This window comes from Myotis lucifugus, unplaced genomic scaffold (genome assembly GCF_000147115.1).
Source record: "Myotis lucifugus unplaced genomic scaffold, Myoluc2.0 scaffold_99, whole genome shotgun sequence".
Lineage (NCBI taxonomy): Eukaryota > Metazoa > Chordata > Mammalia > Chiroptera > Vespertilionidae > Myotis > Myotis lucifugus.
The window spans coordinates 3209298-3235074 of NW_005871147.1; the positions used below are offsets into that span (position 1 = coordinate 3209298).

The 25777-nt window shown below is 34.1% G+C and overlaps 1 protein-coding gene across 1 annotated transcript in view; it reads right to left on the minus strand.

Moving 5' to 3' along the window:
- The window catches only part of BCAS3 (BCAS3, microtubule associated cell migration factor), a 454972-nt gene that overhangs the window by 332175 nt on the left and 97020 nt on the right, over positions 1-25777 (minus strand). Inside the window, exons 11-13 of the mRNA XM_023756742.1 lie at positions 24285-24368; positions 17678-17848; positions 12239-12436 (exon numbers count right to left, since the gene is read on the minus strand). Of these exons, the coding sequence (XP_023612510.1) occupies positions 12239-12436; positions 17678-17848; positions 24285-24368 (453 nt within the window). The remainder of the gene's footprint in view (positions 1-12238; positions 12437-17677; positions 17849-24284; positions 24369-25777) is intronic.

The window sequence follows — 25777 nt, forward strand, 5'->3', positions numbered from 1 at the left end:
TACATTCTTTCCATCTTATTGATGTTATTCAAACAATAAATTGCTAAGATTGGGCATGAATGTTTTATTGTCCTTTTGTGGACAATATTTCTTCATGCCTATTTTTTGCTGAGTCATACTGTTTCTATTACCACAATTCCACTACTAGGTTTTAACTCTACTTTTCCACAAAAAAAGCTATTTTCTACACATGACAGTCTATTTCATGGAAACATCATCCTGACAGAAACTAAAATGAAGTTGCATTTATAACACAAATATATCACTCCCCTACGGCAGATAAACTTCATTTCTTTTAGAATCAAAGATCAATATTTTACTCAAAATAAGCATTCAAATGAACACTTTCAATATGCTCCTAGCTTTTGAAATTGATGTTAATATCTAACTTTCTAATATGTAAACAAATTCAAATTTTTAGAGAAATAGCCCATTGAAAATTTATGCTTATTATCTCCTGTATATCCTATCTTAAACTTTTCTTTTTCCACTTCTCCACACAAATGTGGCTTCCATAATCCAGAAGGTAGCTTAATTTTTTTGACAAAATTTTAAATGATGGAGGAAAAATTGAAAGAGCAGTGAGGAAGGGAAGAAATAGCTTATGTAGTACCACACAATCATGTGCTTTCTTTTAATTTATAATTTCCTCTGTTGCACACATTCTGCTGGGAGAAATGACATGCCTTTTTTTTTTCTTCTAGAAAACAAGTTACAAAGCAGATATACATAAAAGGAAAAACTTGTACAGAGTAGACTGTGGCTTAAGAACTATTTATGCAGCATCAGGAGACTAAACCAGACTAGCCTGGCCATAAACTAAACCTACGCCCCAAATGAGGTGCCAAGCCACAAAATGCATTTGCGTCATCTGGGAATACAAGGAAAAGAAGGACTTCTAATTATAGGGCCTGGAAGCGGAAGCCTAGTGTGATTAGCTGTTTAGGCGCTGTTGTATGTTTATCTGGAAGCTTCCTCTCCCTCACTCTCAGCCTCAAGTTTGATAGATGAGCGTTAGCATTAGAGGGTGGAAACTGAAGCTGCTGATGGTACATGGCGTTCTCCAAAACCTGAGACTGGAGCCTGAACATTAAGGCTTTTGCGGCCTCATAAGAACATAAGTCTTTTCAACTGGGCGTCAGCTGGTTAGCCCGAAAGGCAAAATTAAAGAGCAGCAAACCTCCACTGGACATATGCTATAAAAGCTTGGAAACATGAGTAGGTATGTCTTTTTGCCATATCCTATTTATAACACCTACCTAATTGTACGTTTCTTTATCACATGCACACATATGAACTGGAAGACAAATTACCAGCTATTGACACTCTCCTCCAAAAAGAGACATGAGCACTGATAATCTTGGTCAAATAGAAATCTTTACAGGATTTCAGATTATATCACTCATAAAATAATTTTGTTTTGGTATTAATTCTTGTAAATTTAATACTTTCCCATCAATACCTGTGGAGATTGAAACTTCCAAATTATTTAAATTTTTAAAAGCTACAAGTCATATTTGTAAACATAAAAGCGAAGAAACAGAATCCTAGTACTAGTCAAAATCTATTAGGTCTTCAAATTACATAAAACCACTATAATATCCTATCCTATTGAAGTCTGATTAATAAAACCTTTAAGATGACTAGGAATACTTAAAGCAATGGTCTCAAAGTCTCCCTATGGGCAGCATCAATTACCACAGTTTTTAAGCTGCTTAAAGATGCTACTAATATACATTGTATTCTTCCACATTTGTGGCCCATAATATATATTAAGACTTTCTAATATTTATGCTTGATAATGCCATTAAAGGCATTGAAATAAACACTATCGAAGGAACAAAGGACATGATTCATTTGATCCCTTCCAAAAGTTGCACGTATCCAGAACCAAGATAAGTTACAACAAAAATCTCTGATGTGGCTCTTATTCATTTGTTCCATGTGGAAAAGTCTAAAATCAACAATTAGCTCATTTGTATTTATATCTTTTTAAGTCCACCCTCCTTCATTTTTAGGAGACAGTTAAATGTCCTAACATCTTCATTTAAATAATTAATGTGTTTTCATTCTTTCATTTTGTATCAAGAAATTTTTTTTCTGAAAATATCTTTAGCTATAGCCAATGGGTTTTCATATTAAGTGTTCTATTATTTTCAACAGTCTGTTCATCCAATAGACATATAGGAAAGTGGTATGTATCTATATATAATCTTATTTTTCCAAGTGGTTGACTATATTTGTCAAATGCCAGAATATTTTAAAACTTTATTAACCTCTACTAATCCATCATTCATATACAATAAATGCACTCAAGGTAAGTGAACAGTTTCATGAGTCTGGTAAGTATGTACACCTATAAAACTCTACCGTATCAAGATAGAGAACATGTAAAAAAATATCCTTGTGTCCACTTGCAGTCCATCCCCTCCCCATTCCATCGCCCCAGGCAACCATTGATTGGCATTCTATCATTATGAATTAATATTGCCTGCTTTAGAATTCCACGTAAATGTAATCACACAAAATTTTGCTAGCCCTGTCTGCTGCGGATAGCACGAGTCCAATCACTGATTTATATCACTGAGCAGGTCCATTATACGGATACATGAAAACTTATATATCCATTCAGCAATTATTTCCAGTTTGGGGCTATTGTGAATATGAAGATTTAAGTACAAGCTTCTGTGTGGACATTTGTTTTTCTTCTCTTAGGTAAAATTTACAAGTGGAATTGCTGCATCATATGTATGTTTAACTTCACAAGATACTGCAAAAATGTTTCTCCAAAGCAGCATGTAACATAAGGTCCATAATCTCATCAATAGTGTATTGTTGGTCTTTTTAAATTGTAATCTTTTCAGTGAGTATTTGGTTATCTCTCATAGTTTTATTATGCCGTATTTTCTTGGTGATTAAGTGATATTGATCAGTTTTGGTGTTATAGGTATATATGTCTACTTCACATTTGTATATACCAAGTCACTCACAGCTTTTATTAGTTCCTTCAGGTTTAATTGACCACCTTTGCTAAATTAACTATGAGTACTGGGCAGTGAGGGATGGGAGGAAAGAGGGCACCTCCTTACTGATGGACACCCAGGACCAGGGCTGCCTTAGGACTTTCATCAGCTCTGGACATTCTTTGTCTTCACAGGACCCCTCTTCCATGAAAAATTATTTAAAATTACATTTTATGACTACAGTTGTTTGTTTTAATTGTATATTAAAGCATTCCTATAACCTAAAAGTTTATATACTTTTTTTGCTCTTAAAAGGGATGAAGCATTTTGGGGGGGACCCTCCTAGTAAAGTACTGTGGGCCCCAGGCTTGATGAATCAAACCTGCAAGGTTCCCTCTGACTCTCATACAGGTCTAGTCCAACAGTGAACATAGAGCAAAGACAAGAAATCCCTCAGGGGCTAATTCACTGCACAAGTAAAACATACCCATCAGTTTACAAGATGACAAAACAAGAGAGTAACTACAGACCTAAAGAAACACCCATTTCTTGCGGGGGGGGGGGGGGGGGGGGGGGCAGAAAAAGCAATAAGCTCTTCAAGCTGCCTTTGCAGTCTGAGTGATATAGTGTGACTGGCAGTGATAGACCAGAACTGTTAGAGGGAAAATCTAAAGCCACATAACTCTGTTAATCTGCGAGGCATTATAGATATTCACAAAAATCAAGACCACCTGACCACCTGCTGTGATCAATGGGGGCCTGAGGGGGGGGGGGCGTAGAAAACTATGTGCATTAAAGAAAACTTAAACTTTCCTAATGATCAATCCAGGACCACCATCACCTTTCAATATACAGCATTTACATAATCAGAAAAATGTAAAGTCTCTTAAAGATACAGTCACGCACCCAAAAGGGTCCATGTTTAATCTATTTGACTAGACAACCAACATTCATTTTTGTCTTATTAATGGATGGAAAAACAACTTCCCTGCCAAGAAAGGGTAATTATTTAAAATGTAGATTTGTTGCAATTCACAGCTCTCAGCTACTCAGCTGGCAGAAATAACGCCTTTGGACAGCAGATCAATTATTTACCAAATTAAAGACAGCAGGTCTGTTTCAGAAATGTCAGGCTTACTGCAGAGTTGAGAATGTCTTTCATATGCTTCTAATATCTAATTTAGTTAATAAAATTAATTAATTTGATGTCAAAGGCAACATAATTAATAATATGCCAATCTAGTGAATTCAGTTACATAAATATAATGTAGCTTCTACAAGATAGATCACTCCCACAATTTAGGAAGAGAGACAATTCTTACTGGAACCACAATTAGATATAAATTGGTTTTACTCAACAAATGACTAATTACATTGATTTAATGCCTTATCTCTGCCCTGCCATAGTATCTCCATAATTACAACAATAGGAAAAGAAACAATGTAATTATTCAATACTAGAGGCCCGGTGCACGGATTCATGCACTGTGGGGTTCCTCGGCCTGGCCTGCGGGGATCGGGCCGAAACCAGCTCTCCAACATCCCCCAGGGGGCCCGGATTGTGAGAGGGCCCAGGCCAGGCCAAGGGACCCCAGCACTGCACGATCAAGCCAGGGAGGGACCACAGGAGGTGTCCAGGGCGTGTCTGGTCCATCTCCCCCAGTTCCAATCAGCCGGACCCCAGCAGCAAGCTAACCTACTGGCCCCTGGTGGTCAGCGCACATCATAGTGACTGGTCGAATGGTTGAATGGTCAGAGGGACAATTACCATATTAGGGTTTTATAGAGAGAGATATAATTCCTCAATATCAACTACGTGAAAATTGACAGGGTATAGAAACCTCGGGGACAAAATAAAAGCTCATCTCTAGCAGAAAACATTTCAAAAGGATACTCTTGAGGGTTATCTATAATAATAAAAGGGTAATATGCTAATTAGACCAGACGTCCTTCCGGATGAAGCTGGGGCCAGAGGGAAGCCCGGGTCCCAGATGCTGGAGGGAAACTGGTGCCGGCAGCTGGGGGAAGGAAGGCCTACTCTTGCACAATTTTTGTGCACTGGGCCTCTAGCAAATAAATAAAAAACTAGGATGAAAGAATTAAAAATAATGAAGAAAACAGTTAATATTTATTCAGGTCTCAGTATATTGGCCCTCATTTTATTGATGAGGAATTTAAAATACTGAGTGATCCAAGCAGATAAAGTAACTTGCTCAATTAAGTGGCAAGGTGAGGTGGGGGCAGCAGGGACGGGGGGGGAGAATGACATTTTATGTAGGGTCAGGTAAGTCTTCCTAAAATAATATTTAAAAATGGGACTCAATTGGTAAATAAGAGTTAGCCAGGTCAAAAAGGATTCTAGGCAGAGGGAAAATGATGTAACATGTTTAAGGAGCTGAAAAATATCTACTATGGATAAATGTTGGAGGAAAAATGTAGACCTGGTTGAAGCCGTCAGTAACTGTGCCAGACTTTCAGACAATACACTCAGAGAAATAAGAAAGTTGTTGAAAGATAGAAGTATCATTAACATTTAATATCTTACAAAATAACTGAATACCTTAAAGTGGAATAAAGTATGATGCAACAATCACAGCTAAACAGAATAACCTAGAATTGGGCTGTGATCAAATAAGATGTTTTAAAAACGAAGAGTAACAATGATTCTCAAAAGTACTGCTATGGATTGAATGTTTGTGTAGCTCCAAAATTCACATATTGGAACTCTAAAAACCCAGTGTGGCAATACATGGAGATGAGGGCTCCTAGGAAATAATTAAGTGTGTATATATCAGGTCACAATGGAGAGGCTCTGACCTGATAGCCTTAGCATCTTACAGGAAGAGCACCACCTCTTTCTTTCTCCCTGCTCCATTGCACCAAGGAAAGGCTATGCAAGCTCAGAGCCAGGTGGTGGCCATTTGCTAGAAACCAAATCATCCGGAACCTTGATCTTGAACTGTCCGAAAATAAATTTCTGTTGTTTAAGCCATCAAGTCTACAGTGTTTTGTTATGGCAGCCCAAGCTAATACATGTACAAAGGTTGTGGTGTAAACCAGTGTCCTAGAGAACATTTTACACACTTGAATGACCAGCGCAGAGACTTTTGGACTGAATTTGTAAAATCAAAAGAAGCTGGTTGTTCTTGCCCTATGACAAAAACAAACTTGATAAACAACAAAAATCAAAAGTACTGAAAAAAATCTATTTAAAAGTTCAGTATAAAAAATACCCGAAATAGGGAGCAGCTGCTCTCAACTTCAGACAATACAGCCGGAAAGAGAGCAATCCCACAATAGGTGAGGGTAAGAAGGTACCGAACTTTAGAAAAATTTCCAAAGGCTCCATTTGAGCTGACACCACAGATTAGAATTCTGCCCCCCCAAAAAGTGCAATTCTGTATGCAAGCAATCAAGAGGATTAAATTAATAATGCCAAAAGCTGTGAACAAAGAAAGACAACTGACAGTTGCTGGGGGGGGGGGGGGGTTGGGGGGGGTGTCCAACTAAAACATCATCTCTAGTTGAAATACTTATCAAAACTATGGGCAAAAATACAGATATTCCCAGACAGAAAATAGCTTAAAGAGGTCATCTTCATCAGAGAACCCAAAAATAACCCACAAAAGTGTGTACTTTATTGAAAAAAGCACAAAAGGAATTCAAGAAAGGAAGGATAGTATTTTGAAAAGAACGAAGAAAAATCAACAGAGCCTCTGAGACCTGTGGGATACCATCAAGGAGATGAATCTATGAATCATTGAGTTCCAAAGGAAAGAAGAGGAAAACAAGAAGCAGAAAGAATGTTTTTTAAAAAATGACTGAAAAAAAAGGAAGAAAAAGATAAGAAAATAAAATAAACAGTGACTAAGAAGTCCCAAATTTGAATTAAAAAAAAATTTAGGGTAGTAAAATAATTCTATATCTGCAAAGGTGGATACATATCAATATTAATATGTCAAAACCCACAGAATGTAAAACCACCAACAGTGAAACCTAACATAAAGACTTTGACTAATAATGATGTATCAATGTAGATTCATGATTATAACAAAACTACCACTGTGGTGTGGCATGTTGGTAGTATAGGAGGTTATGTGTGTGTGAGAGAGACTTTTCTGTACTTTCCATTTGTTTGCTGGAACCTAAAACTGCTTTAAAAAAGTGTATTAATTTTATTTTAAAAGTTCCCTAGAAATGGTATTCATTGTATATCTAAATAATTGAAAGCAACAAACTTACACCACCCATATTGAAGCTGCCCAGATCTAAGCATGGAGGCCTCTCTGGCACTTCTAACCAAATCATAAATGTTGCCATTAAAATATCTGTTTTAATTCAGGTCTCAGAGTCATAGCTAGTAAACAAGAATGGAAAGGAGAAATTGAAAAACAAACTGAATGCAGCTGCTCACAGCTCTATTTAATGGCATCCCTTAATTTCTTTTCTGAGTAGGTCCCATACAAGACTGAACCTCATGCCACTGACTCACACAACCTACTTTTTTCCCTTAATTCACTTTTAGAGTTATTTTATCATGTACATATTACATTGCTTTTAATGTGGACAACAGGTCTGGTTTGTTCTTGAATTTTGATGTCCAGGACATAACAGCTCTGTCATCTAAAAATATGCTTCTCTAAAAAAGAAACTAATAAATTTATTTATATTCCTAGTATAATACAGGTAAAGATTAGAGAAAGATTAGGTTTTTAAAAAATCAATATGTTTTTTGTTTTAATGAACTTCCCTAAACTTATAAACACTATGGTTATTATTGCCCACACTACAGTCCCTATGAAAAAACCTTTAACCAAATAGACTATTACAAGGGCAAAAGAGTTAAAACTTATTGGTATAAATTTAGAAGTATGAAAAAAATTAAAAATATGTATGGATACATGTAAAGAAAAACTGGAGAATGTTATTGGAGGATCTATAAGTTATATTTTGAAAAAGGCCAATTTAAATAAAAAATCATAAGTACTGTGTGAAGGACCACTTCATACAGTAATTATGTGTACAAAATACCAATTAATATATGTTCAGAAGCTAACAAAAATAATTCAGCCAGAGAACAAAAAACTGCCTCATTTTATAACATAAGTAAATTTACAGAGAAAGAATTATACAAAGGTTGATAGAAAATTCATCATAATTAAATGGAATAAATAACATCTACTAAGGCCGTGGTCGGCAAACTGCGGCTCGCGAGCCACATGTGGCTCTTTGGCCCCTTGAGTGTGGCTCTTCCTAAGCCTTAGGAGTACCCTAATTAAGTTAATAACAATGTACCTATCTATATAGTTTAAGTTTAAAAAATCTGGCTCTCAAAAGAAATTTCAATCGTTGTACTGTTGATATTTGGCTCTGTTGACTAATGAGTTTGCCGACCACTGTACTAAGGTATCCATGCATTTGCAAATGGCAATGCAGCTTCTCGACTCAAATAGTTCATATGTATGTATTTCTATCTTAATCTGGGAGGGTTGGCTAAAACAAGAAACATGATACAGAAACTTGACAAATAAAATGTCACCTAATGTTAGGAGCTAGATAATAGTTGGCAGCCATAGCCATTCTCTGGTAGGCAGCTTTTAAAAATAAAAAACAAGGCTTTCAAATCATTGAGAATTAAATATTTTATATACACACTTGTGCCATACTCAAGCAATATCAGTCATATTCTGAATAGTAAAAATACTAAGAGCTGAACAGTAAATAACCAAGATAAATTGTAAGCAAATGTATGAAATCTCTGCCTACCAGCATCTATATTTTGCAGACCAATTTTGTGAGTGGTTGCTGAGTTATGAACCCTCCATTTAATTCAAATATTTAAACAGGTACAAAACATTTATAAAATGTTGCAGAAATGACGACGCATTGAAATATCTCTACCACATAAGAAATTGATCAGTCCATGGTATAGATTCTGCTTCACAATCTATGTTGAACGTGCAATATTTTTCTTGCCTCTTTCACTCAACTAATATTTCTTTATATGCCAGGCACTGAATCATTCTTTCCTAGCTAATTATCTTTTAGGTTCCAGTTTAGAACTGAATTCCCCTTGAAGAATGTTGCCCAATAATCAAAGACCAAGTTAATAGTCCTCTCATCTCCTAGCAGGCTCTCCTAACTCCACAAAGCATTCTCCTTCCTTAAGTCCCTATCACACCAGCAGACTCCATGGGTGTTGACTCTCTCTGAATCACCATGACTGAGCCAGGCAATGTGAATGGAGTCTCTAGTGAAAAGAAAGAGTTAGTTTCTAATGCGTTGGGTGAAAATCATGCCAAGGGTTACTCTTTTTGATAATGGACTCAAACATTTTTAGTGCCAGGAACTTTTTAGCAATATGGTAAAGCCTAGAAACCTCTTTCAAAGACTAATATTTTTTAAAAGACAAAGTAAAATACTTAAAATATATGATTTTTATTCACAGATTAAAATATAGGCTTTATCATAATTTTGAACCATAAAAATATTTAGAGAGTAACATAAAAAGAAATGTGCAATTGAGGCATACAAAGAGATGAAGGAAGTGCATATTAGTAAGTAAAAGAAGCCAATCTGAAATGGCTACCTACTGTAAGACTCCAATATATGGCATTCTGCAAAAACCGAAAGTATGGAAACGGTGGAAAAAATCAGTGGTTGTCGGGGCTCAAACAAAGGGGGGAGGAATGAACAGGCAGAGCAAAGGGGACTTTTAGGGAAGTGAAACTATACGGTGTAGTATTATACTGGTGGATACATGTCACTATATATTTGTCAAAACCCACAGATTATAAACCAAGAGTGAATCCAAATGTAAACTGGAACTCAGGCTAAGTAGGCTAACAAATATTTAAAGATATGATTACTATATGATCCATAAATGCAAAACAAGTAGGTATAAATATAAAATTTTTAAATCTTATCATAAAAACACAAATTGGGGAGTTCAAACAGAATTCAAAGGCAAATGCAGATCAAAGTTATGAAACCATAGGAAAGAAACAATAGTTTTCTAGAGTTAATTGCTAGACAATGATAGGGATAACTACATTCTTTATGTTATATAATATGTTCTTATTATAAAAGAAAGTTATAGGCAGGAAAAAATACAGCTTCCAGTGTCTGAAGCATTCTGACTAGGGTAATGTGAAATATACATTAATACAAAGGAGATCTGACATAACAGATGGCCTATCAAAATGAGTCATACTGGTTACTCCAAGTGGAGTGCTATAAGGAACAGAACTTCCAGACTCTTTCTTCAAATTTAACTTAATTCCCACAACATTCAGAGCACTTCAATAAATCATTGTCTTCATTAATTAAATCAACCCTACTGATCAACAATCACTATAAAAATCTTCCTCTCTATCAAAAATGACTAATTAAGATATTAGAAGAAAGATTATTCAAAGTACTCTATATTATCCGCTTACCATCATTATTTATTTGAGAAGAAGGGAAAGATGGATCTTTCCATCAAGTTTAACTAATAGGATCATTTCTGCAGAATAAAATAAAATGGCAGTCTCTTCAGACACATCAACCAAAGAAATAAGATCTAAACGGACTGTAAATTTATGAAAACTATTTCAGCTCTGAAAGCAAGAAAACAATTTTATTTATGAACAAAGTATTTTTAAAATTAATTCCACTGGAGTAGAATTCCGCCACTGTAAGTATTAAACCAATTCCTAACAATGAAAATTGGTAAATAAAGATAAAGAATTAAGCATTTAATCTCTGCCTTTTACATACAGGATAACTGTGGTTCATCAATGGTTGATGAAAGAAAAAAAAATTTTTGATAGGATAGCAGATAATCAATGCAGAAAACACAATACAATTAGAAAAACCACCCTTATAATACAGCCTTCAATGTAACAAAACTATTAAGTAAAAAGTTGTTTCAGCAATGATGCCAAAATAACACTCTGCAGATTACTTGCTAATCTCCACAAGAGAAACCTCTCTCCAATATGCAGACATTCAATGGGTCACTAACTTCTCCATGTGATCAAACACAGTATCATAAATTGCAAGACAACCTGATAGTATATGTCTCTTGTTGGGATGAAATGTTGTAGACAGTAAAACTTAAGATGTTAAAAAAAAAATCCTTAGCTTGAATGTCATTTAAAAGGCTCTTTAGGAAATAAGGAAAACATTATTATAATGAAAAAAAATATGACAAGTACAGAATTTGCATCGATAACTGGTCTGGGCACTGCAAAAAAGAAAAGGTGGAAGTTATAAGTTGGGTTAAGAGGACCTAAAGAGACATGACAAAAATGTAAGAAGTGAACTTTAATTAGAACTTAGTTTGAAGTAGCTGGAGAATTCACTTTTGAAACCATTGGGGTTTTGTTTTTTTTAATCCTCACCCAATGATATGTTTATTGTTTTTAGAGTGGGAAAGGGAGAGGGGAAGAGAGAGAAAAAAAAAAGGAAAAGAGAGGGAGACAGAGAGACAGAGACAGAGAGAGAAACATGCACTGGTTGCCTCCCAAATGTTCCCCGACTAGGGGAACCTCAACCTTTTGGTGTATGGGATGACACTCCAACCAACTGAGCTACCCGGCCAGGGGAATTTTAAATTTGGTTTGGATATTAGATAATATAGTATGTTAGTTTTCTAATATATAATTTTTTGTTATACAGAAAGGGGTCTTTATTCTTAGGAAATGCATAGTTCATTTGTAATGGGTGAAATGTTATAATATATGGAACTTACATTCAAATGGTTCAGCAAAAGACACATACATATATATAATATATACATTAAAATGTGAACACCTGTTTAATCAAGGTAGTGATATGTGGGTCATTATTATATTAACCTTTATATCTGTTTTTATGTTTGAAACTTTTTATAATAAAAAGTTGGGGGGGGATTGACAAAAGATAAAAGGGCATTCCACATTGCTTTAACATCTCTCTTTACCAAATGCTTTAAGAAGAACCAGAAAAACAAAAACACCACAAGAAAAGGAGAAAAAATATAAGTAAACTAGTTTATAAAATGTGACATTAAAAAGAAACTTTAAGTTACAAAGAAAATTCCATTCGCATACATTAATATGTTGATTGAAATACTGAAGTTCTTGGCTTAATTGTAATTCAGAAATTAATGCAACTAAACAACACTGTTTACCGACTGCTGCTTTCACCATGTTATTGTGAATAAAGCTAATGTTTACAGGGTATCTAAATTTTATTATAAATTCATTCATTCAATAACCAGTTACTGAAACTATTTACTTTTCTTATACACACTGGCACATAGAAGAAAAACGAGATTCGTGTTTTAGATATTCCATTTCCAAAAAAATCAAATTGGAAAGCCCATGATATAAATGGGGAAAAACAAACATACCACTTGTGTTAAAAGCCATACAGCACACTGGTTTTTCATGAGCCGGGAAGTGGGCCACGATACCATCGCTGTCAGAATCCTCACTCAAAAGCACCTTTACAAAAATAAAGAGGCAAATGGAAGTTAACCTTTAATCACCAATTACTGAGTTTGAAGATATACACAGTTACACCACAATGTCCGTGACCAAATAACATGCTTCCATTATATTGTAAGATTATTCTTGCCACTAAAAAGTGAAAATACCACTTCACGAATGAGGAAAAGATATAATACAACCCCAGCAGATCAATCATATAAACGCTAAACAGTTGGTTAACTTGACTATAGGTGACAGAGACAATCATTTCTTGAAGTGTAGGTTCATAAAAAAACAACAACAGCAAATAAAATCAGCTATGTAGAACTTTATCCAACGACAGAAACATTTGTGTTATGGCCTGCTGAAAAATTCTTGGCCATGATTGGAATAAAACAAGGGAAAACAATATAATAGGTTAAACACACACAGCTATATGTCAGAGGAATTACCCCTAAAATTTTTATTTTAAGTAGAAAAGTACTGGTCTTTTAACTCCTAGTTTTTTAGATAGACACATCACCTCTTTGAAAGCATTACCAAGCCATAAAATCAGAAGTATATTAAAGCAGGTAGTTTTAAATCTCAAATTTATTCCCTTTAATTTTCTTCAGGAGTTTAATAGTTTTAGGTCTCCTGGTAAGGTCTACGATGGATTTAAGTTCATTTTCGTATATGGTGTAAGGTAAGGGCCCGCATTCTTTCTTTTGTAGTTGGCCATCCAGTTTTCCCAGCGTCATTTATTGAAGAGACTCTTCTTTACCTTTTGTGTGGTTTGGGCACCCTTGTTGAAAATCTTTTGCACTTATATGTATGGGTGTATTTCTGTGCTCTTCTATGCCATTGGTCTACATATCTATCCTTATGCCACATATTGCTGTGTAGTATGATTTCAAGTAAGGAAATGTGAGGACTCCAATTCTTTTTTCTAGATTGTTTTTGCTTTCCTGGGTATCTTAAGATCCCATAAGAATTTTAGGGTAGGATTTTGATAGAACTGCATTTAGTATGTATATCACTTTGGGTGGCATGGATATTTTAACAACATTAAATTTTAATATCCACACCTGTGAGATGTCGTCCCACTTACTTGAATAATCTTGAAATTCTCTTAACAACGTTTTATAGCTTTCAGTATACAAGTCTTTCACCTCCTTGGTTTAAGTTTATTTCTAAGAGTTCATTTTTTTAAAGATCAACAAAACTGACAAACCCTTAATTGGACTAATAAAAAAGTAAGTTAGCCCTAACGGGTTTGGATCAGTGAATAGAGCAGTGATGGCGAACCTTTTGAGCTCGGCGTGTCAGCATTTTGAAAAACCCTAACTTAACTCTGGTGCCGTGTCACATATAGAAATTTTTTGATATTTGCAACCATAGTAAAAAAAAGACTTATATTTTTTATATTTATTTTATATATTTGAATGCCATTTAACAAAGAAAAATCAACCAAAAAAATGAGTTCACGTGTCATAGGTTCGCCATCACTGGAATAGAGGTCAGCCTGCGGACTGAAGGGTCCCAGGTTTGATTCCGGTCAAGGGCATGTACCTTAGTTGCGGGCACATCCCCAGTGGGGAGTGTGCAGGAGGCAGCTGAATGGATGTTTCTCTCTCATTGATGTTTCTCTCTATCCCTGTCCCTTCCTCTCTGCAAAAAATCAATAAAATATATTTTTTTAAATAAATAACTAAATAAAAAATTAAAAAGTAAGTTAATATTACACAGTTGCATACTATGATTTCTTGTATAACATTCTAGTAGAGAACAGACTAGTGTTTTTCAGGAGAAAGGGATAGAGGTTGATTGAAGGATAGACTTGAATACAAAAAAAAAGTGTGTGTTAAACCGTCCAGTATTTTAATTGTGGTGGATTATGTTAATTATATTCATCTACACACGGGATACAATTTCATAGAGCTATATATGCCCACATACAAATACAAATGAAGGTAAAACTAACGGTGAGAGGTGAATAAGGTCCATAGCTTAGTAACAGTAATGTGCCATTGTCAATTTCCTGGTTTTGATATTGTATTACACCTGGAAGAACCTGGGTGAGAGCACATGGATATATGTGCAACTTACTATGAGCTTACAATTATTTCAAAATTAAAATGCAATCTGAAAGCTTTTGAATTTCTCTCTTTCTGGTAGGTGATAGTATCTCACTGTAGTTTCAACACGTCTTTTCCTTTAACAAGTGAAGTTATGGGCATAGATTTTATACCATTTGTATATATTTTTTTCTGTGATATTTGGTTTTTGCACATTTTTCTATTTTAATTCAATCTTACAAGACTCCCTTTCTTTTTATGTATGTTATAACCCTATACCTCTCCTTCCAACACAATTAGTGTTGCGTGCTCTAGTTGATGGTTCTAATACAGAAGTCATCAAGCAAAAGGCACATTAATCTCGGTGAACAGCAAAGTCTCATACCACTACATAGGATTCTTTGAATCTTCTCTTTAAGAGCTTCACAATATATAATAACCAGATACTTTTGGAAGGATTCTCTATATTGCATTAGCACCTTGACTAAAGCATCAAATCAATAAAACCAGAGATATCCCAATACAATTGTCCTAAGACATTTAATTTTTACTCACCACTTAACTAAACAGGCTGAAGCCCTAAAAATATGCAGTAAAGCATATGACTATATTAAAACAAAGCAAAGAATTTTAACTGATACAAAGTGAATAAGCCTTTATCATATGAACAAAATGATACACAAAACACCTAAGGAACCATTAAATTATTATGAATAACACATGTACTCAAGGCATGATAGCTCAAGTTTTTGTCATCATTCTGGAGTATTTTCTTTTATTAGAGACTTTGCCACATTGCTAATTTCAATTATATATATGTATAAAGGCAAATTATACAGCTCAACTTCTCTTAGGCAAGAAATGCTTTTAAATAAAAATGAAAGTAACAAAGATAAAAATGTACATGAAGTCAATTAAATCTTTTCTTCATTAATGCAATTACTAGACAATGATCCCATCACCCTAAAATCAAACTAATCAATTTAGTATCAGAAAGATGATGAATAAAATTTTATACACCACCAATGTAAACATGAAAATATCTTTATTTATTAAAGGCTCAATGGATTTAAACAGCAAAAGTGGCCCTAACCAGTTTGGCTCAGTGGATAGATTGTCAGCCTGCGGACTCAAGGGTCCCAGGTTCGATTCCGGTCCAGGGCATGTACCTTGGTTGGGGGCACAACCCTAGTAGGGAGTGTGCAGGAGGCACCTGATCGATGTTTCTGTCTCATCGATGTTTCTAACTCTCTATCCCTAGCCCTTCCTCTCTGTAAAAAAAAATAAAAATAAAATAAAATAAAATAAAATAAATTAAAAAAGGGAGGACAGTATTACTGAGAAAATCTTGCTTTAAAAAATATTTATAATTATTTTAAAATGCACATTGCAACTTACCATTTATGGAACATCAATATATTTCCTGTCTTAAAATGTCTAAGTCAAGTTAAAATTTTAGAATATTTTATAAGTAGGAGTGAAAATAAGATTATGCTCCAAACAAATAATAGAAAATAGAACATTTCAAGTTGAATGACACTAACCTAAAAGCTAACATTTCTATGAGTCTTATTTCCTAGTAAACAGCTTTAGTTGTTTCAAGTGTAAACAATGAATGTATCACAGGAAAAATAATTTTTGCAACTCCACAATCTACAGTTTATTTCCATATTCCAAACCTGAGAATTCCATTTTAAAATTATAAAAAGTTACTGAAGAATGGGAGAAGGCAGGGGAGAGGAGGTATGGTGACAAACATTTGAAAACATATGGCCTATTGTTATGCATTTTATGAAATTAGCTTAATTTTTCTTTTAACATATTCCTACACTTACATATAATAAAGTAATGAGTTACATCTCTATTTCATTAGAGATAATAAGACATAACATTTCCTTCTTTTAAATGAGCACAAATCTGTCTGTCAACAAAGGCTAGATGTTTAACAGACGTACATTACACTCCCCAAACTAGACAATTCTGAGAAGGGTCGTTACTACTCTTAGTAACTGTGGGTGGCCTTGGAGGTGAATTAATTAAGAATCAAAGAACAAAAGAAAGAAAACATTAAAGGATTCATATATTTAATTCCAATTTAAAAAGAGAACATCTGTATGTGTCCATTAACTTGAGCTAACTTAACTAAAACAGCTTTTTTTTAAATGTCATTACAGTCAACTGAAAACTTTGCTATCACTTCATGGAAAAGAGTCTTAAAACAAGAATATAAGTCTATAACATAGTTGTTTAACAACAAGTTAAGATGGGCAAGGTGGAGAATTATTATTATTCTGATTTCAATTAAAATATAATAAATTCAAAAATTTCAAAGAGTTTTCTTTTAATTGCAATAGGCTCCACTTTTTTTTTAAATGACAATTGATCTTACTATAGAAATTAGTACATGAGTAGCTGACAAATGCAATTTTTCACAAATGTTGCTCTACTATCTCATTTTAATAATTGGTATTAGATTATATTTTATAGTAATGATCACAAATTAAATGAATTTTAACATTACTTCCTTTCAGAAATGTATTTAAAATCTAAAACTATGATACAAAAGAAGAGATATTTATAAGTACATGAGGGGAAAAAACTAAACCCAATGGGTTTCTTATCAACTAGATTAAATGCCAGCATAAGGCATTTTTCCATGTTTAAATCATTTCTCCTGTTTCTGAACTTAGATTTTAAAAATCTATTTTATCTAAAGATATAGGTTTTTACAATTAGCTATTATCATGTATGTATTCTAACATATACTTTGGGATTTCATGTATTCTTCATATTTAAGAAAATATCTATAATAAAATTTGATATTATTCACCTGTAACCATCAGAGGCAACCTTTTTTTAAATTCCCTGAAATATGTGAGATCCTTTTGATCTATGAGCAAATATCTGCCTGTGAAACACATATCCTATGAAGAGATAACAAGAGAATCTCATGGATCCTCAATTTTACCTTCAGGTTTGATGCATTTATAAAATTTGAAATAACAGGTTCTAACATATTATTCATCATTCTTTGGGGGGGAGTGGGAAGAATCTAACCTAAAATAACCTTGATTTCTAGAAATCCAAATTAACAACCTACAAGGCCAAGTACATTTTGGCTAATCCTGATCCCAAAGAATATTCTCAGTCAGCCAGCCCTCTGCAGAAAATGGATATTACATGCATCGCAAGTTCTTACCTGGCCCTCTCCAACTGTTTCCGTGTCTATTACGGTGATGATGCCTGGGACCAAAGGACTCCGCCTCGAATTACTATGGATGGCAACATCATCTTCTGTCACACCTGAAGGCAGCGTGCCTGTCAGCTGAGTCACCACTTTCCCAACTATTGTCAGGCCAGTTTTCAAAGTCTATAAGATGAAAAGTAAAATTTATAAATAACTACATATCAGAATTTTAATTCTGATATGAGGTTATTTGCATTTGTTAATTCTCCTACCCATTAAATTCTTTCTTCTCTTAGGAGCCTATATGTAGCAGTGAACTTCACAGAAATTCAGTCTGACTTTTCATGTGACAGTAAATTCAGTATCAGTTTGAGTGAATGGTATCAGTACAGCCCCAAATTAATCATGGTGAGAATAAAGCCATAGGTAAATAACTAAAAAGCTTTGTTTCACATGAGGATACAATTATATTTTATAAAAATGATGTTCCCCTCTTCTTTATGTATATAACTTAAAACATGTGATACAGTAAGAAGTAGGATGATTTTCTACTTTTTCAGATATTACAAATCTAATTTTAAAACTATTTTTCAGCATGGAAATGACTGGGATGATCTGGTAGAATCCTTATGTGAAAAAAGATCATGCTTCCAAAGATAATCTATAATATGCTGTTATATAAGATTGTACATCAGGATCTGGCATGTGAAAAATACAGTCTCCATCCAACATACTAATTACTAGATGAATGAAATATCATATAAAATTAGCAAAGATGATTCTTTTCTCTCTGATAACAGAAAACAATTCAATATAATGCTTCTAAAATGCAATTTTAATTAAAAATAACTTAAGATGCTTTATAATTACATTTTAGTTCCACTTCATTCAAAGCAAATAGACAAAAATAATGTGTGTGATTATTTTTTATTTTATGGGACTCTCATCTAATTAGTCTCATATGCATTACCAAGCAATATGGTTAAGATAATGTTTGGGGGCATTGTCTAAAAGGAAGAAAGCTAGAGCATAAAGAAAATTATGTATTTGATAAACATTGGAAAAACACCTAGTCATTAAAGACTAAATAAGTAATCTAGATTACATGGATATATCAAAAATTATGTATAAGACACACAATCAGAAATATTTTTCCAATTCTCACATTGTGAGAAAAGTTCTTATTAAAATACTTAAAATTAATTTTTAATAAAGTGACTTTCTCTTTTAAAAATAATTATGGGAAAATAAATGTGGATTTAAACCACAACTAGATTAAGTTTCAAAAAGGAAATGTATTTTCCAAAGAAATTTTCCGTTAAAACATCATAGGATTAACACTAGTACTTTATGCATTATTTTATTGTAGCTATGTTCTACGGAACCTTTACTATGAACTTGGGATTGGTTAAGGCTCTAAACCAGTGGTTCCCAACCTTCCTAATGTTGCGACCCTTTAATATAGTTCCTCATGTTGTGGTGACCCCAACCATAAAATTATTTTCGTTGCTACTTCATAAATGTAATTTTGCTACTGTAAACAATATGTAATTATATATGTGTTTTCCGATGATCTTAGGCGACCCTTGTGAAAGGGTCGTTCGACCCCCAAAGGGGTCGCGACCCACGGGTTGAGAACCGCTACTCTAAACATAAGTGATCTCTATAGATTTCCTCAAACACCTCAGTTTAAGAGAAAACTGAGGCTTCAGAAGTTAAGCACAACACCTAGCCAATGACAAAGCCAGAACTTAAAACTAGGGCTATCTATCTCCTAAGCTTGAATTTAACCACTCTCCAGTATTTCCTTATAATCTATTCCTGTTACTACTTGTGATCTCACACTTCATGAATTCAGAACACACACATATACTGGGGAGGGGTGAGGGAGGAAGACAATAACACTATATTTTAATAAATACTTAAATAAATGACCACCAAAGCCATTTGCTAAATTCAAGCAAAAAGATATAACTTACAGCTGACTGAAACCAGAAAAAAGCCACAAATCAATTTTAACTGTTTTGTTTAGTGCTAAAAACTCAAACTGCAGTGATTATAAAACACAGTAGCATTCCTCAATTAGCTGTCAAACATTTGTTTCAATAATTCACAAGAAATGACTTACAAAGAGTCTGTTAGATTGTTAAGAAAGCCTCTGAAGGACCAACAAAATCAGGCGCCACGGTGTATTGATGTAGAAGCTAGCCAGGAAGCCTTATTAACCTCTGAGATGCTTCAGCTGATGTACTGACTCCATTAATGCTAATGGAGATGCTCCCACTTAAACGGAGCTACCCCTTTATCAAAGAAATGCCTTTCAGGTTTAAAGTCTTAGCTTGTATATCCTCCCCATTTGCCCTTGAGCTCATTATTTCATGCTCTTATACCAATGAATAGGAACAAACTAAAACAACTAGAGCACACAGAAAGTGGGAAATAATGTACCAAAGCCAACCACAAGATAAACGGGAAAGTTCACATAAAAGAATTAGGAAAAAACTCAAGGATGGGGGGACCAGGGAAGCAGGGTAGTATATTTCTTAGGCAAGGGCTCATATTACATGAAAGAGTTATAGTATTTCTCATAAAAAAATAAATAATGACTACCAGTGGGGTCATGTTATTAAAATTTAACAGTCATCAAATCTGCACTTTGTATAGTAAATGACAAGATAGTATTATCTATCATAGCTTACTAACTTCCAAATAAGGTCTAATGCAGGAAGAGAGAGAGGGGTGCTAGACGTTTTCTACATTAGTAAAGACCTTTGCTTCTAGAAGAAATTTGTTTCCATGTCACATCGATGAGCAGTAGTGTCCAGAAGCAATATATAATATTATTTAATAATTTTCATATATCACATTTAGATACCTAAATCACCTCACTGTGTAATTAGCCTTTTCACTAGATTTTTAGTAGAAAGGGTATGTGCATACCTGATGATTTTCTCAAATACAACAAAGGCTAAGAAAAAAAATTAGGAATTAAAACAATAAATCTAACTAGGCCAAATGGATATGTTAATTTAGGTAGTGTCTTCACAATCTGGGGTATCTAAACTCAAAAGCTCATTCTATCTATCTATCTATCTATATATATATATATATATATATATATATATATATGAATAATTTTAAGAGTAATCACAGAACTATCTGTAATAAAACTGAACGTAAGTTTATAATGAATGTGAGATAATCCACTATGACCAAAAATTCGAATCAGCATAGTACTCATTCCGTTCTGTTGCAGACAGATTTGCCAAAGGGTCACTAGACATCTTTAACCTTTCTCATGCCGTATCAGTTGTCCTCCCTGTCCATTAGTGCTAATGGTACTGCTCTCACAAAACCTGTTAGTTGTCATTAAGAAGTTATCAGATAACGAGAAAATAGAGGCATTTTTATTAAATCAATTTACCATACTGAGGTTAAAACACATTAAAAGGAAAACTCAACTAGGACAGTTATAGAGTAACTAGAAAATGTGGAACAAGATTTTATAAATTTATCAAAATAATCCAATTTGAACAATTTCAAAATTAAGTTTTTCCTTTATCACCACCACAGAGAATTCATCACTATTATATTATTAAGGAAAGACAAATAAATTATTTTCAAAATCAAAGGGAAAAATCTAAACGTATAAACTTTAATTTTCAGTACTATTTGAGAACCCAGAAATTGAAAAAATAAAAAGAAAGAAAGAAAGAAAGAAAGAAAGAAAGAAAAGAAAGAAAAGAAAAGAAAAGAAAAGAAAAGAAAAGAAAAGAAAAGAAAAGAAAAGAAAAGAAAAGAAAGTATTGCTGCATAGGAGATCCAAGTACATATTCAACTAATATATTTACATTTATAATTGCACAGTGAAAAAAGAGTAAAAATTTAAAAATTAATCCGTCTACGGTTATGTAACCTCTATAAATCCACATCAGAAACTGTCAGAGAGAGAGAAATATTAATCTTTCTGAGAAAGTGATATAATGAAATGGTTGTGAATTTATTTTAAGATTAACATCTTCTTAAAGAGCATGTACTACATGACTTTTAAAATTATTTCCATGTTACATCTCAAAAAATATTATATTACATAGAAATGAAAAAAACTGGTAAGAAATAAGAAATTTTTATTTTCTATTTTCAATGATAGTCTAGGCAAATCAGGTTAATCCTCCCAAAGAAAACAAGTAGAAAAAATTGGGGTGGGGCGGGGGGGGGGGGCGTTCAACTCTGCTTGAACATATGGAGTATTTAACAAGAATGTGAAGAGTTCTTAGGTCAAAATCCAAGAGGACAAGGAAATATTTTAGGCCTAGATGCATTTGATGATTCTAGGGAGGGCTGCTAAAAGACTGGGTGGTTTTTTCGATAGACTTGGGGAACTATGTTCAAGGGGTCAATTGGGTGACCTTCCCTCCATGCCTTGGTTGGGAACCTGAGGGATACAGAATAGACAGCAGAGAGAACCAGTAGTAATGAGGTTGTCAGAGCTATTTCAGGTAAACATTATTTAAAACATTTAATTTCAATCCCTAAAATTGGATTAAAATTATCCAAGACTGACCGTGTTGCAGAACTCTGATACCATATCAAATTTAAAATTGTTTCTAAAGATTTTTGAAATAAGATCTGGCAAACCATGAGTCAAGACATTATAAGTAAGGACCAGCTGAAAAAACAAAAATACACTGAAAACGAAACCAAATATTGGAGTTATCAGAAACATACTTAAAAATAAGGGTGTTTAAACAACTTGGTAATTTGAAAAAAATTGAATTTTAGAGGATCAGAAATTATCACTACCCACTAAAATATTTCATCAATGCATATATGTTTTTGTGCATGTATTAAAATAACCATTCCCCTTTTCCCTCTAATATTAATATTATACTAACTGTGTATGATGCCAGTTGGGTACTGATATATCAGGGGGATTACACTGTAAAATATATGATTGTGTAACCAATATGCACCCAAAACTAATGCAAATTCACATGGAATGCAAACTGTAATTTTTTTAATTATTCAATTAAAAATATTTTAAAAGAAATGTGACTTATGTTCATAGTTATATTTTTCCTTTATTTTATAAATTTACAAACAAGAATACAAGCATTAAAAACAGGCAAATGCAATTAACAAAAATTAAACATTACCACTTTATTCAGGTGCTACTGGAAGAATTTTATACATTGCCAGAGCTGACAATGAATGTCAATTAACATCACTTTCATTGGTGACCAAGGGTCTATTGGGAATTGACTGGAGGGTGTGATCATCAACGTAATTTTTACAGTTAAATGTGGAAGATCTGAGTGTATTTCTCACAGTTTGCAATATTGGAGCATGGAAGTTCGAGCTTGTTCTTTTCAAAGCATATTTAGTCTAGTCTCATCCCAGCATGTCCACTTTTAGCTACAGTTAAACAGCTTACCAGTTACTGAATAAAGCAGGTCACTTTCCTTTTATGAAAGCACACAAAAACATAATTATAGCAAAGAAGAGCTGAAAAACTGTCCTACATCACATAACTGAAAATTATTCTACATGATAATACAATGAGCTATCCTGAGGCAAGTGTATGACAGGTCAGTCTAAAAAGAACTGAATATTTGAGAAATGGACCTCTTGTAAACTAACTGAGTAACACTGAAGCTACCTAATTACTCTGTCTGAGATTTCCCTTCCTTGAAAGAACCATCATAATTCTGGCACAGCCAATGGAGAGAAGTAAGCAATTTTTTTAATAAAGATTCTGACATCTAAAATATAGAGTGCTGTAAGCATAAAAACATGCTAAAACACTTCATTGTAAGCATTTGTGATCAGTCTTGAAGTATTTTTGTATGTTTCACACGAAAACAGTGTGACCTTTGATTGCCTCCCTGTGGTTTGCTTTAAACTGTTGTTCTCTTCTGAATAGTTGTGCTTTTTATTACATGCTGTCATTTAGATTCGCTATGTCACCCCTATTATTAGAATTGTTTTGTTGTATACTTCAGAATTCAAAAGGATAGTGATTATAAAAATACCTTATAATCAGCATAAAGTTTACGAGCCATCGTCAAAATTAACCCAAGCACACACACAGAAAGAAGTCATGTGACAAACATGCAAGGGGCAGCCTGTGACTAAAAGGAACCTTAGAATTTGCCAGGGATCTGACTCAGGTTTTCTTAAAGAATACTACTTTTTGCCAACTAAAGATTCATAAATGTTAAAGGACGCAAAGGGATGTCAGTTTAGGTAGAATAATGCTAATCACACATAAAGAATCCAGAAGTCACTACTTAGGACGTGTACAGCTTCTTTCAAAAGTGGAATTAATTACATAACAGACTTTACTCTAGCTAACAGACTTAAATATTTAAAATTGGGTAACTATAAACCCTATAATCATTACAATATAAAATAAAGTATTACTTATGAACTTTAAGAAATTAAATACCTAATCATTGAGCCACCAATTCTCATGAGACATGAAATAAGTCTGACTTACTTCTTAAGGTTATTACACTTGTGGATGAAAAGGGGAAGAGACCATCTCAATCCAATTCAGGGGAGAAACTTGATAATTACTCCAAATAATCACAACTCCCAGAGACTACTGGATACTCACTTTAGCAGCACTAATGACCGTGGCAGTATAAGACTGATTGTTGTCCCCACAGGCTCCACCACGGGACTGATGACATCGAATCAACTGGAAAGAGAGAGAGAGAGAAATCAGAAAGTCATTTCTATTAAACTGTTTAACTCTACAGGCTATTAGGACAGAGCTTATTTACCATGCATAATGATGGTGGTGGGTGGAAATGTTTGTACAAGTGTACTTCATACAAACAGCCAAAAGCCCTGCTCAGACACTTTTAGCCCTTTTTATAATCTACTGGTGCCATTCAGGCCGTTCCATGCTCAAATGCGATTTTTAATTACAAGATGAATAGTTTTTAAGAATTCATAAACTCTAAAATGGTAGAATTTGGGCTCTGGCAGCCTTTCCACAAATAAAATTTAAAAACATAATCAAAGGACTTAGACATGACTTCCTAACATTAAATATTTAACATGCTAGCAAATTAGGGGTTTTGTCCTCTTAATTCCTACATAAAGATTGTAAAAGGAAACCTAAAAAAAATAGACAAAAGATTGTGCCATATTTTCATTTTCAACTGTGTCAGTGGAAAAGTCGCACAAATTACGCATAAATCAACTATGACATATATAGTAGCTATCCACTTCAGAGGGCTTACTAGTTTTACCATTAGAATGAAAAAGACATGCCCCTATTCATGTCTGATGTAAATATATTGACCTGCCAATTTTCAGAGTAAATCACTAGTTTGACAAACATGATTCTCTCATGTGCTGAGCAATAATTGGTATTAAATTCTCCACTGCTCCTACATTTCCTAAATTTGGTGGGGGGGGGGGGGGGGGAGAAACATATATATTTATACAGTATCATTAGCCAAATTCTTACATTTACATTTGTAATGAAATAACAATAATAGAGTGTTAGAACAGCTCCATGTTGTGATACGAATTATTACAAGCCAATAGAATTCAAAAAGAACCTACCTCTCCAAACATAAAGAAACAAAAATGTTTTATATAATTTAAAACCAGGTCATTTGATAAAGATTAATATGTAAACCTTTTATTCTTTTAATCTAAAATCAAATTCTCCTTCTTCACTAACATTGTATGAAAAAACAACCCCTCAAAGCAATAACAATATCTGTATATATAAAAGACTAAGTGATTGTCGGACTGTGTAACCATGCTACTGGCCGGTAGGTATGACGCGCATTGACCACCAGGGGGCAGACACTCAATGCAGAAGATGCCAAGCTGCAGTGACTTGGCAGCAGCGGTTCTTGGTTCTCGGGTGACACACCCCGGAACCAGAGAGAAGGGAGCCCAATTTCTTGCTGAGCCACGCGATTCCACCTTCGGCCATGGGTTATGTTGTTGCTGGGGCACTGTGGCCCCGAATCTGGTTTACTGCATACTTGTGTTTGCGTTCCAAACCCTGTAGGACAGCAAGTCTCACACTCTGGGACCCCTCGGGGGATGTCGGAGTGCTGGTTTCAGCGTGATCCCTGCAGG